This window comes from Loxodonta africana, chromosome 3, assembly GCF_030014295.1.
Source record: "Loxodonta africana isolate mLoxAfr1 chromosome 3, mLoxAfr1.hap2, whole genome shotgun sequence".
In the NCBI taxonomy this organism is placed as follows: Eukaryota; Metazoa; Chordata; class Mammalia; order Proboscidea; family Elephantidae; genus Loxodonta; species Loxodonta africana.
In genome coordinates, this window is record NC_087344.1 from 33,932,877 (window position 1) to 33,946,390 (window position 13,514).

A 13,514-nucleotide genomic window follows, 5' to 3' on the forward strand; every position below is an offset into this window, starting at 1 on the left:
CGGAGCTCCAGGAGCCCCTCTCATCGCGGGCCTGGGCCCCGCACACCTGAGCATTCAGGTGACCTGGGAAAATGAAGGCCCGTGTTCTCCTCTCTGAACTAGAACTGCCCACTGGAGAGTGCTGGCGAAATGCACCCACCGGGCCTCAGAGGCTCCTCATCCGCATAGCCCCTGCCCGGACTGGGGACCCACTGTGTCCCCCAGGTCTGCCCCTAGGAGCTTGTGGTTGGAGATGAGAGTGGGGGTCTGGGCTGTAGGTGTGGGGAGCTCCTCCGAGATGGGGACACTAGCAGATGAAGGCCACCGCTGCTCTGGCAGACCACCAAGACCAGGCCGTGGCACTAGAACCAACCAGGGCTTCAAGGAAGCACCCGGTGCCGTTCTGTTGAGTCCGAAGCCCCCAGTGGGTCTCCTTTGTTGGGGAAACCTAATCATTGGGCACTCCTGGCCCCTAGCCCTGAGCCTGCGCCACACACACTAGCCTGATCTCCCTCCCACCCTCCAAGGCAATGTGTGGGCCCTGGAGGGGCCTGCCTGGGGTCCCATCCGTCCACCTGCACCGCACCTTGGGGGTCCTTTGAGAAGCATGTGAGCTGAGCCTTTCAGCCTCCTGACCACAACCTGCCCTCCCCTCCCCAGTCTTCCCCTTTGCACTCCTCCTTGCCATGGGGTAGCCCATCCCTGGGCCTCTGCATGGTAGTGCCCTCTGCCTACAGCACTCTCCCCACAAACCCCTGGGATCCTCCCCACCTCCCTCAGGTCTGGGATCAAAGGTCACCTAACTCCTGGGCCTCCCTGTCCACGTCTAAGATGCCACCCCAACCCCAATTCAGGTATGCACACTCAGCGAAGGCGGGGCCATCTGGGACACGACAGGCCCAGCACAAGGCCCACCCAGTTAGGAGTCCCTTGGCAGCTGGACATACTCTGTGGGTCTGACCAGTCCTGATGGTGCAGCCCTGGGCCTGCCAACCACCCACCCCACCAAACACTATCTGGTCACCATGGTGCCCATCAAGTAATGGGAGAGGACACACCACCTGCCAGCCTTGGGTTTCCCCAGTGGGCATGCAATGCAGATGTGGAGAGTAACCCTGGTGCTGGCACGACGGCCCAGGAAGGTGTCCCTTTTTGTCCCAACCTGGGGGGCCACATCTCCCCACCCTCTGAGGCTGGGGAAACTTTCCAGACCCTTCCTGATGCCCCCTGCCCACAAAGGCTCCCCACCTAGGACCAGGTGGGTGGTGAGTGGCTGTTGTGCCTCCTGGCCTGGGAAACAGGGACTGGGCAGTTTCAGGGGCCACCCCTGCGTGGAGGGCAGGGCAGGGCAGGATGGGGCAGGGAGAATAAACCAGGCTCAGTCCATGCACTGGCCCATGTGCAAAGGGCACATAGTTGTCCAGCAAGAGCCCAGAGCAGCCTCAGGCCATTTGCATGGGCTGCCCCTGCTGCACTGGATGTTCAGTGAAGCCCCTCGCCCTGAACTTGGCTAACGGGCTGTGGCTTGTCTGGGTGAGTGCGGACCTTATCCAAGAGTGCTCTCCACCCCCACCACCCTCACGTCCCAGGTGACTGCCTCATCCTGCCCTCCCATTTGCCCCAGCTCTATTGTTCGGCTTTCTTTTATCTCCCTTGCTGTCACAGTTTCTCTCTGGAAGCAGGGAGCTCGGGATGCCTGGGCCACTGTGCCTAGCAGCAGGGAGGAGCTGGAGATGGGGCATGTTTACTCCCAGAAGACCCCGCACAGCCACCTCCCTGCAGCCCCAGCTCTCTGAAGGGGCCTGAGCACTGCCAGCCCCAACTGGCCACCTTCAGACCACCCAGGGGGTCCTGGACTTGAACCTTGGCATCCCTGGTGTGACCTCTCTGTGCCTGTTTCCCTGCCCAGTTGCTTAGCATCCCTGGGGGCTAGAGTGAGGCTTGGGGCAACTGTGGGAGCCGGGATGCCTGTGCTCAGCAGCAGGGGACAGTCTGCAGGATGGGCAGGTGGGTGGGAGTTTGGGGTCCACAACTACTGCTCTCAGACCCTGGTCTCTGCTCTGGCCTCCGCCCCGACTGGCACCACAGCACTGGGGACCCTCCTTCAAGCACTGGTCCATACCCCCCTACCAAAGTGGCCAAGCCCAGCGTCAAGTGGGGTGCCCCGGGGTTGAGGTGCCTCAGTTAGGTCCGTTTATTGATGGGAGATGAAATCCTAGGACCAGGCTTCCAGGCTCCAGCTGAGAGGTAAGGGGTGGGCGCTGGCGGGAGGGACACACGGCCCCCGAGTCCCACAGTGCCAAAGCAGCCGTCCATCGGGGGTGCCAGGCTGGCCTCATGCACTGGGGGCATACTGCAGGACCAGCCGGTCAAAGTCATTCTCCTTTGAAGACAGAGAGACAGGAGGAGAGGGCTCAGGACCAGGCAGGTATGGAGTCGGGGGTTGGGGGAGAGGGCATGTGGGCCAGCTAGGCCTGGCATCTGGGGTCTGGGATCTGGCCACTCACCTTGGCCTGGTACTCCTTGATGAATGGGTGGGACCTGTGGGAGTCCTTCAGCTGTGACAGGTACCGGCTTGTCACCTATGGAGAAGGCGAGGCCAGGTTAACATGATGCGGGGACCATGTATCCCCCACCTTCCCTCCGTCACCCTGTGGGCTCCTCACCCCACTCTGGAACAGACCCGTCAGGGTAGAGGTGGCCGTCTACAGGATACTAGGGAGCTGGGTGACCCCAGGGCAGGGACCCAGCCCGCCCCACACCACCTGAGCATCAAGGGCTCAGAGGAGTGGGCTGAACAGTAGGACAGGAGGAGTCACAGCAGGTGGTGGGGACAGAGTAGGAAGGGGACAGCTTGGAAAGGGGAGATGCCCGGGGACTGAGGATTAGAGAGCTTGGCCACCTGCAGCGCTCTGGGTCCCACCCCTACCCTGATGGCCAGGGGCTGGATGTCTTGTCTGGCTCTGTCTAACCCCTGACTAGGGGTCTGGTGCTATTCCTGGGGTAAGTGGGTGGATCTCCTGACCTGGGCCATCTGCATCCCCTACAGGGACCAGAGATAGGCAGGGACCTGGCCAGCTGGTCACCATTCCTCAATTGACCAGAACTCGCAGCTACCCCCCGGGACTCCCTGAGGCTGCTGGGAAACTTCCTCCACAGAGGAGGGTTTCTGCCCTGACCCTGACCTCACCGGCACCATTTGGTCCCTGGCCATGGCAGGGGGCCTACCTCAGGTGGCTTGCCAAGGTGCTGTGACAGGACGATGAGGTTGATCAGCGTCTCCGGGTGGCCACTGTCCTGCAGACCCAGGGCGGGTGGGGTCAGACCCAGGGCGGACAGGGGTCAAGGGTCTGCCCCCCAGATCCCTACCCCTACCAGCTCCAGGCACCGGACACCATCTCAGTCTTGGGGGGGACTGACGTCCCTGTTGCCCAAGGTGGGTACAGATGCACCCAAGGCCGTACCCTCAGGGGTGGAGGGCCAGGGACATCAGACCCAGAGTGCAGCTCCCCACCCCCACGTCCCCCACCTTTGATGTCTGGCCTGGCCAGCCCTTCCCCCTCTGAGCCTCAGTTTCCCCACCCACAGACACAGCTCCACATCTCTTGCTTAAACATCCCAGCATGGAAGGGGGCTCCTGATGGCCACAACTCAGAAGAGAGTTCATCTATCACACAGACTAAAAAGGATAGGCTTGGCAAGGGCCTCACTCTGTTCCCTACCCCATCACTAAAACCTCATCTGACCCACCTACTCCCAAGAGAAGCTGCCAGGAAATTACCAGAAGCCTCTGGTGATGACCTCACCCAGCCACCTGTGGAGGGGCGAGAGCCTGGGGACGCCCAACAGACACGGCACGACCTACACAGACTGGCCCACAGAGAGTCTCCCCTTACAAGCTCTGGCACCCTGAGCCATAACAGGGTTGGGGGCACAGCTCTGGCACTCACAGGCAGCTGCAAGGTGGCCCCAGAAGACCCCAGGGGCCAAGGCCCAAGAAGTGTTTCAGGGACAAGGAAGGGCTGGGCGTTTCACTGGCAAGTCCCCAAAAGGTCACTTGGAATTGTCAGAAAAGTGGGCACAAAAGTGGACAAGGATACAGCCTCCAAAAACCACGCCTTCCCAGCAAAAGGCTGGGGTCCCTCCCCACTGCCCATATCAGCCCATCTAAGAGGCTTGCTGCCTGTTAGAGACACAGGGACACCCCAACACGGGACACAGGATGCCCCAGTGTAATGAGGCAGTTCCATGTGACAAGGACCCCAGCTTTGAGGACGCTGGCCCCTGCCCCTTGGTCAGCATTTCCATTGGAGGCCCGTGACTGCTATGTGCTGACAGCTGGTCCACCATCGCAGAACCACACATGGGCACGCACACTAGCATCCTCTGGGCACCCAACACCTGAGTCTTGTGATCAGCAGACGGGCACCACACTACTGCCCCCTCCATGGTCACAGTGTGGACACCACATGGACACTGACCCCACGGTCACCCTGTGGTCACCACACACCTGCACCCCATGGTCACTGTGTGGACACCCCGTGCTTGCGCCTGCTGTCCCTGCCACCCTGACCCTGTGCTTGCTCAGTGGCCCGTCCCCACTCAGAGGCCATGCAGGCGAGGGCTGTGGTGGTGATGGCGGTGGGCCTGGAGGTGCTTGGTGGGCAGTTGGGGCCAGGTACCTTGTCAAGTGCCTCCTGCAGCGCGCCCTCGGCATCCTCCCAGCGGCCCTGGGCCATGTGGCAGGCAGCCTGGCCATTGAGCAGCAGCAAGGTGGACGAGCACTTGTCAGCCAGCTCCTGGAAGGCGTAGTATGCATCCTGCAGCTTCTCGCCACCCTACAGGAACAGGGTCACCACATCAGGCCACCTCCCTGCAAGAGGGCCCTGCACTCACCCCACCCAGTCGCCCAGAGATCATTCCGCCAACCTGGACACCGTCTCACCCACTCGGCCCCTCTAGAAGCCAGGTAGCAGACAGTCTAAGGACAGACACAGGAACAAGTCAGGGAATGGGCAGGGCACGGGCAGAGGAACAGCCCAAGGATGGGGGGTAGGTGGGGAAACAGCCCGGACACAGCCAGGAACAGGTGCACCCTCTCTCCCACAGCTGGGCCTCACCACAGCCAGGTTGACCCAGGCGGTGGCCAGCTGGGTGAGGGTGGCGTCCTCGTCCTGGTCCTGCATCTTCTTCAGCTCCTTCCTGGGTGAAGGGGGCAGTGAGGACACCATTTCAGCTTTGGGCATCCTGATGCTCACAAGGCGTGGTCACACTGTCTGCCCAGTCGTCACTGTGGAGACCTCCCCGACTGCAGCACCCCAAGCTGAGTGGGGCTCTGACATACCCACCAGGCCCCTGTAGTTCACTGTACCCCGACTTGCCTCCCTGCCCTGTGGGATACATGCCTTGGGTCTTATCTAGGAAATAGCCCCTCAGCCAGGGCTGTGCACAGAGGCTGGCTGTGGCATCTACCCATGCTGTCTGCCCCTCCCCCCCAGCCCTGCAGAGGAAACTGAGGCACCAACAGTGTCAGCCTCATCTCCGGCTGAGCCCCAAGGAAAGGCCAGCTGTAAGAGCATCACCTAATCCCAAGGAAATGGGCACAGGGGCTCCTCAGCCTGGCCATGGCCCAGACACCCTGCCAGCTGGGCCCACCCCAGAGCCGAGGAAACAGGAAGGCTCACCGGGCGAGGTCTAGGCGGTCCAGCTTCAGTAGGATCTGCACCACCATGGCTGAGCTGGGCAGACGGGACAGGGTGGGGGTCAGCGGGGACATGCAGGTGCACAGAACCCCGTCCCACTGGCCCCTACCCCCCACGGGTTCTTGGAACATTCCGACACCCTTCGCCCCCCTCAACCACCCTGGCGGCAGATGGGCCTCACTGGCTGCCCACCCCCCGCTGCCCTTTCTGGGGTCTGCATCACACTGCGGAGCTCACTCAGGCGTCCTGAAGGCAGACTCAGGCCCAGCCTACTCACCGCAGCCTCGCCGCAGAGAATGAACCTGCCATGGCCAAGAGGCCCCGCAGTCATATGTCCCAGGCGCACCAACACCACCCTGAGGTTGTGAGGCTCGGGACATAACACCTTGTCGTGCCCCACACAGTGAAGGACCTGCCCCGCCTATCCTGTGGGGTGCTGAGCCGGCTGCTATGACTGCTCGTTCTACCTGCTGTCCTACCAGAGCTCCCCTGGTTCCAGACTGGCACTGCCAACCGCAGGTGTGCTCTGGATGCCACTGACAGACCTCCGTGCTACTGGCATTTGGCAGGAGGGGGCATAAGGGCCATACAGCAGTGCTTACCACTCGAGGCTGTCGCCCTGGTGCAGTGCCCGCAGTGCGGCATCTGGGTTCCCATCATGCAGGTAGATGGAGGCAGCCATTAGCAGGAAGGTGGTGTTGGTCACATCCACGCTGCGGCTCATCTCCCGGTCCAGGTGCGCCACGACCTCATCCCTGCAAGGCAGTCCTCAGCCCACGGGGGATGGGGGCAGCCCCCAGCGCATGAGGGATGAGGGATCCTGGGGGCTGAATGGTGCAGGGAGCCTGGGTAGGATGGGGGCCTCTAGATCCCAAGCCCCTTGGGCAGCTCTTGGGCGGGGGCGGGGGGCAGTGCAGAGCTAGCGGCCCATTCCGGGGGCTGTGAGCAGAATGACCTGGCCCAGGCCCTTGGGCACTCCTCATCCCCAGCACAGTGCCGTGGTAACACCTCACCTCTGGCCCTCGCTGTTGAGGTACTCGGCAAGCATGCGCACTGCCTGCAGCTCCGGGGCCGAGGAGGGCTTGATCTCATCCAGCACTACACCATACTTCCTCTGTAGCCGGGAACACACGCGTCGGCACTGCCCCATCACATGCATCCCCAACACCCAGCACACACGTCCCAAATGCCTGGGACACGTACGTTCCCAACACCCGGGACAGATGGCCCTGCACCGCGTGGTGGAGCCTGAATGGGGGGGCTGGTGTCACCCCACAGTGCAGAGGAAGCCAGCACCAACCCCTTGTCCCGAGTTGAGGGCTGCAAGTTACGCCACTCCAGCGGGGAGGCCCCAGTGGTCACTGCACCTCCTCTGAGCACCCCCCTTGCTGTCTCAGCCCCCGCAGTGGGTGACAGGGATGTGTCACCGGGGGCTGAGGGTCCTAGGAACCTGCTTTAAAAGATAGAACGCCCTCCCTCCCAATAAAGGCCTGCTCTACTGATGTCCAGACTGCTGCTGCTGTCACTTCTGAGGGGACTGGGAGCCAGAGGTTCACTTCCCTTGGGTTCCTTTCTGAACGGTTTGGGTTTTCTTACAACCACGGACACGCGTTGGTTTCCTAGAAGCACACGTAGGACACGTACAAACTGACACACACATGCACTCACACGTCCACACAAATGAATGCGCGTGCACCATCTCTACAAACCCCGGGGGAGGGCCCTCATGCCCAGGCCAGTGCTCTTGTGCCGGGGTGGGGGCAAGCTGATGCGGGCAGTCCTGTCAGACATGGGAACACCCTGTGGTCTAAGGGAGCTGCAATAGGGCAGAGCATGGTTCCAGACAGAGCCATCGGCAGGAAAGTGGGATTGGTCACATCTCCTGGTCCAGATCTCATCCCTGGGAGGCAGTGCCCAGCCAGTGATGTGGGGTCAGTGGGGGGAGCCCTCAGGGATGAGATGGGGAAGGGAGCCTGGAGATCAGCAGACACTGGTCAGGATGAGGAGGGGTCTGCACAGAGGGCGATGCATACAGAGGGTGGTGGGGCCAGAATCCTCTGCACTTCACTGTGACGCATGTCCCAGAATGGGACATAGGCTCTAGAAGCCCCGGAGCCCCCATGTTGGCACCTGTCACAACGTGCTCACCTGTGCAAGGTATGCTCGGTAGAGGAAGACATCCCGCTCCACGTCCCTCTCCGGGCTCGATGGCTGTAGAGACAGATGTGCGTCACACAGCCTGTCCTTGCCCCAGCGCACCCACATGGCACAGTGTGTGGGGCAGCATCCAGGCTCCAGATGTAGGCTCTGGCTCTCCATGACCTTGCACAGCATGAGAACCACCTCAGGGGGCCCCTGCATGCCAGGCACTGGCCTACCTCATCCCCCAACACCCCCCAGAAGGCACAGTTGTCACCCCCTCCTCACCAAGGAATGCCGGCTCAAGCAGCTCAATGCTCACAGCAGCCACACAGTGCCCAAGTCAGGCTGGAACCCACAGCCCCACCATCTAGCCACATCCCCAGCAGCGAGGCCTGCTCATGGGCATGGGAGGTACTCCAGGTATGCCGATACAGATGGAAGATGCTGGATCACAGGAGCCATGAGACACAACGCCTGTGTACCTTGGGGTCTGCAGAAGCGCAGTAAAGAGGACCGGCTGAATCCCGTGGAGGTCAGGGTGGTTCTGGAGGAAAGGCTGGGTCAGGAAGAAACATGAGGAGGGACATGTGCTTTTTGTAACAAGCGCCCCTGTGTGGTTTGGAACTGTGACAACCAGCCTGTTTCTGCCTTGCTTTATCTCTTGTAAAACCATCAGGCAGAGGGGAGAGAGGTTTGTCTCCTCAGAGGTCCCCTGGGAGACAACTTGTCCTGGAGAGGTCAGCCTGGTCTCCTCAGCCATGACAGAGACTGAGGGGACCACCCTGTACTGGAGGGTGGCTCTGCCAACCAAGCTGCTCGGGCCTAGCCACTGCTGAGAGCCCACCGGTGGTTAGTGGTGACCTCAGGCAACATTCTGCAGGAGGAGGAAGGGCCTGTCCTTGGAGACAGTCCTCCTGATTCCCTGAAAGCCCTGTGGAGCTGGGGCAGGTGGGTGCAGTGGCTGGGCTTCCTAGGAGCCAGAAGAGGCAACTGTGTGCAGGACAGGGGCGTGGCTACTCCAGGGTCACCAGACTGACACCCCAAGCCATTGACCCCCCAGGAAGGTGCACAGGGAAGACGGGGTGTCCTGCCTCAGTGGCACAGGGAGCCGAATGTTTACTCCTGCAGTTTTGGGGTGAATCAGGACTGCCCCACCCCCAGATTCCACACCATCGTGCCTCCTCCCTTGGCTTAGAGAGAAGGGGTGCAGAGGCATACATGTCCCCCTCCTCTGGCCTAGACCCCCAGGCCACCCTCAAGCCCTCACTGCCACGGGCCTCAGTGGCTCTACTTTAGCTTCCGTGGTCAAGCTGGGGATCTGGCCATGATGTGGAATGTGGTGTCTTCCAAACAAGTGGCTCAAAACACCCTCAGACAGGGACGTCCTGGGCTCCCCAGAGACATGCACTGGCTCTTGGTGTTGAGGACATAATAGATGCCGCGAAAGGGCAGGGCCTCAGGCTCTGGGGCTCAACCTAGGCTCAGCTGCCCCATCTGTAAATTGGATCCCCAGGAGCCCCTCAAGCCAGCTGAGGCATCAATACTCTGCGTGCAGAAGCATCCAGGGAGGCTCCACTGAGTGACAGTGAGGCCGGGGAAAAGAGACACACAGGGAAGAGCAGAACCTGCTGGCGAGTGCTCAGGTAGATGCCAGATGTGTAGAAGCAAGAAGAGCATCTTTCTGAACAAGTGCTCATCAGCGCCCTCCACTGGGACGGCCTGCCATGTGCTCCTTGGCGCCCTCCACTGGGACGGCCCGCCATGTACTCCTTGGCACCCTCCACTGGGCAGCCCGCCATGTGCTCCTCATGCCCATGACAGCCCGCCATGTGCTCCTCAACGCCCTCTACTGGGGAGAGCCCGCCATTAGCAAGTGGCACCATGGAGCTGAAGGGCATGGGCTTTGTGGGGGCAGGACCCAGTACCCCCAGGTGTGAAAAGTGCCCATTCCAAGGAGTCTGCAGGTGCGGCAAGCAGGGGCTTAGTGAGACTCAAGTACACACATGACAGTTGGCACCCGGGGGTCAGTGGCTTATCCCATTACCTGCCGGCCACCACCTGGAGGCCTGCAGGCCCTGCCCCACCCTGCTCACCCCTGTCCTCCCCGGCTCACCCTCCAGCAGTGACACTGGCCTCTCTGCCTGACCACCCTGCACTTGCCTCTGCCTCGGCACCTTCCCACTTCCTGTCCTCGATGCCCAGAAGACACTTTCCCCAGATCTTTCTTGGGTGAGAACTTTCTCAAGAGTCACTCTTGTCCCAAGACAGAAAGGGCCACAGAAACCAGGGACTACATCAGCCTGAGACCAGAAGAACTAGATGGTGGCCAGCTACAACCAATGACTGCCCTGACAGGAAACACAACAGAGAACCCCTGAGGGAACAGGGCAGTAGTGGGATGCAGACCCCAAATTCTCATAAAAAGACAAGATGTAATGGTCTGACTGAGACTAGAGAGACCCTGGTGGTCATGGTCCCCAGGCCTTCTGTTAGCCCAGGGCAGGAACCATCCCCAAAGCCAACTCTTCAGACAGGGATTGGGCTGGACAGCGGGATAGAAAATGATGCTGGTGAAGAATGAGCTTCTTGGATCAAGTCGACATATGGGACTATGGCATCTCCTGTCTGGAGGCGGGATGAGAGGGCAGAGGGGGTCAAAAGCTGGCAGAATGGACACAAAAAGAGAGAGCAGAGAGAAGGAGTGTGCTGCCTCATCAGGGGGAGAGCAGTTAGGAGTATATAACATGGCATATATGAATTTTTGTATGAGAGACTGACTTGATTTATAAACTTTCACTTAAAGCACAATAAAAATTAAAAAAAAAAAAAAAAGGGTCAGTCTCAGGTTCTGACCATACTGTCCAGAAGGCCTGGGGAGACAGGACCACTCCCACGGGAAACAGGACCTCTGAGAAAAAACAGCTACAAACATCCATTAACAATCGAGACATGGAATGTACAAAGTATGAATCTAGAAAACTTGGAAGTCATCAAAAAGAAATGGGACTAATGGATCACAGCTACCGTGGCTTCCACCAGACTGAATCTAGTACAACTAGATGGTACCTGGCTACCACCACCGACTGCTCTGGCAGGGATCACAATAGAGGGTCTCGGACAGAGCCGGAGAAAAAAGTAGAAAATTCTAACTCACACAAAAAAAACCCAGACTTACTGGTCTGACAAAGACTGGAGAAACCCTGAGGATATGGCCCCTGGACAAGTAATGAAGTCACTGTTCAGGTTCACCCTTCAGCCAAAGATTAGACAGGCCCATAAAACAAAACAAACAAAGGGGCACACCAGCCCAGGGGCAAGGACTAGAAGGCAGGAAGAGACAGGAAAGCTGGTAATAGGGAACCCAAGGTCGAAAAGGGAGTATTGACGGGTTGTGGAGTTATTAAGCAATATCGTAAAACAATATGTACACTGTTTAACAGTAGCTAGTTTGTTCTGTAAACCTCCACCTAAAGCTCAATAAAAAAAAAAAAAAAAGAAACAGAAACACGTATGGCCGTTTTGAATCAGACAATTATGGTCTACTATGCCAGACTGCCAAAAGAACGAACAAATCTGTATTGGAAGAAGTGCAACCAGGATGCACATTAGAAGCAAGGATGGCAAGACTGCGCCTTACACATTTTAGATACGTTGTCAAGAGGGATCAGTCCCTGGAGAAGGACATCATGGCTGGCAAAGTACAGGGTCAACGTAAAAGAGGAAGACCCTCAATGAGGTGGACTGACACAGTGGCTGCAACAATGAGCTCAAGCATAACAACGACATAAACCGGCAGTGTCTCGTTCTGTGGTGCATAGGGTTGCTATTGAGTTGGAACCGACTCGACGGCACCTAACAACAACAACGACATGCCGGAATGACAGCTTGAAGAGAAATGGCATCACATTCATTGTCAAAAAGAACATCTCAAGATCTACCCTGAGGTACAGCACTATCATTGATAGAATAACACCCATAAATCTACAGGAAAGACCAGTTAATACAACTATTCTTCAAACTTACACAGCAACCACTAAGGCCACAGACGAAGAAATTAAAGATTTTCAGCAACAGGACTACAAATAGCACTAATCACAGGCCGTAATTATGTATCCAAACCTTCTTCACTCACCATTTTTGGGACCTGAGACAGTGAAGGCGGGGCAAGGCCACTGCCATGTTCACTCTGCTTTAAAGGCTTGCCCTCAAAATCACAGCGAAGTCTACACACCTTCCTAAAAGGCCCTGCCGCTCCTCTCCTTTTACCTGCTTCACTCGCTGGGTCTTGCCACGCTGAATTATTTTCTAGCTCTTAAACAGCCAACCACCACCCGTGTGTCAGCGTGTCCTACTGTGGTGGCTTATGTGTTGTTGTGATGCTGGAAGCTATGCTACTGGTATTTCAAGTATCAGCAGGGTGGAATGGTTCAGTGGAGCTTCCAGAATAAGGAAGGCCAGGAAGAACCACATGGTTCTGAAAACCAGCCAATGAAAACTCTATGGATTACAATAAACCACTGTCTGATATAGTGCTGGAAGATGAGCCATCTGGGTTGGAAGGCATTCAAAATGCACAGTGGCTGCAACAATGCACTCCAGCACACTACAGACCACGAAGATGGTGCAGGGCAGGGCAACATTTCATTCTGTTATACACAGAGCCAGGGCCGACTGGGTAACAATAATAAATATCCAAGCTCACGCCCACCACTCTCCTTCACACCACTCTCTTGCCACTTCCTCACTTCGTGTTTCTTCTTTTCCGTCTGTCTTTTCTGCTAGGCTGAGATTTCCAAGAGAGCTGGGATCTTTGTCTATTTGGGTTATTGTCCCGAGTACTGCAAGAACACATTCCATGGCCCGTTCTAATCCTCAATAAGTACAATGAGTACTTTATTGAATGAATGAATGAGTGAGTTTTGGCAGAAACAACTGAGCTAGCAGGCAAAGTAATTATTTGGGGAAGCGACCCTCTCTCCGAGCCTTGAAGTGCTTGTCTGCGAAATAAAGATAAAGAGCAGTCCCCTCTTCACGGGGACGGAGAGTACGGCGGGCACAGTGTGCGCTCGACAAGTGGGACTTATCATCATCATCATATTATTATAAAGTGGAATAACTACCTCCCTCACTCGAATACATTCCCGGGCGCAGAGCGAGCCCTTTATAAACAAAGCTGTTACAGATTTAGACTTTGGAATAAGACAATGTTAATTCCTTGCCGCGCTCTTAAGAGGTGAGCGCAGGGAATATGCTGCGAGAAAAGGGAGAGTATTTAGCAGCTGACTGTGACCACAAGAAGCTGCCGGCACCTCCGCCCCCAGAGTCCCCCAGCCTCGGCACAGCCGCACCTTCACCCGCTGCGCCTCGTTGATGCACTGCTGGTAGCTGCCGATGTAGAAGGCGTTCTTCACGTCGAACAGCTCGTCCACTTCCCCGGAGCCGCCAGTGACCGTACCGGGGGCCGGAGGCGCCATGTTGCTGTCGTCTCACCCACTTCCCTTTCCGGAGGGACACGTCGGCCGAAATCAGGGGCCGCCGCGGAGCATGCCGGGAAATGTAGTTTACTTGCTCCAGGTGACTGGGAGATGAACCAATGGGAAGCTCATAGATACGAGTCAGGGGGCGGAGTGCAAGCCTGTCCCGCACTGCATCTTGGGGAACGCATGAGGCAGCGGACGAAGGGGGGGATTG

At 57.9% G+C, this 13,514-nt stretch overlaps 1 protein-coding gene across 1 annotated transcript; it reads right to left on the reverse strand.

The window, feature by feature from the left end:
- Positions 1-2,158: 2,158 nt before the first annotated feature.
- COPE (COPI coat complex subunit epsilon) lies at positions 2,159-13,337 on the reverse strand. The gene is made up of 10 exons (XM_003413524.4): positions 13,172-13,337; positions 7,830-7,892; positions 6,695-6,795; positions 6,284-6,436; positions 5,664-5,717; positions 5,100-5,181; positions 4,662-4,817; positions 3,208-3,276; positions 2,487-2,561; positions 2,159-2,362 (listed from the first exon to the last, which is right to left on the reverse strand). Exons 1-10 carry the CDS (start codon positions 13,295-13,297, stop codon positions 2,315-2,317), a joined length of 927 nt encoding a protein of 308 aa, XP_003413572.1. The 5' UTR covers positions 13,298-13,337; the 3' UTR covers positions 2,159-2,314.
- Positions 13,338-13,514: the final 177 nt, after the last annotated feature.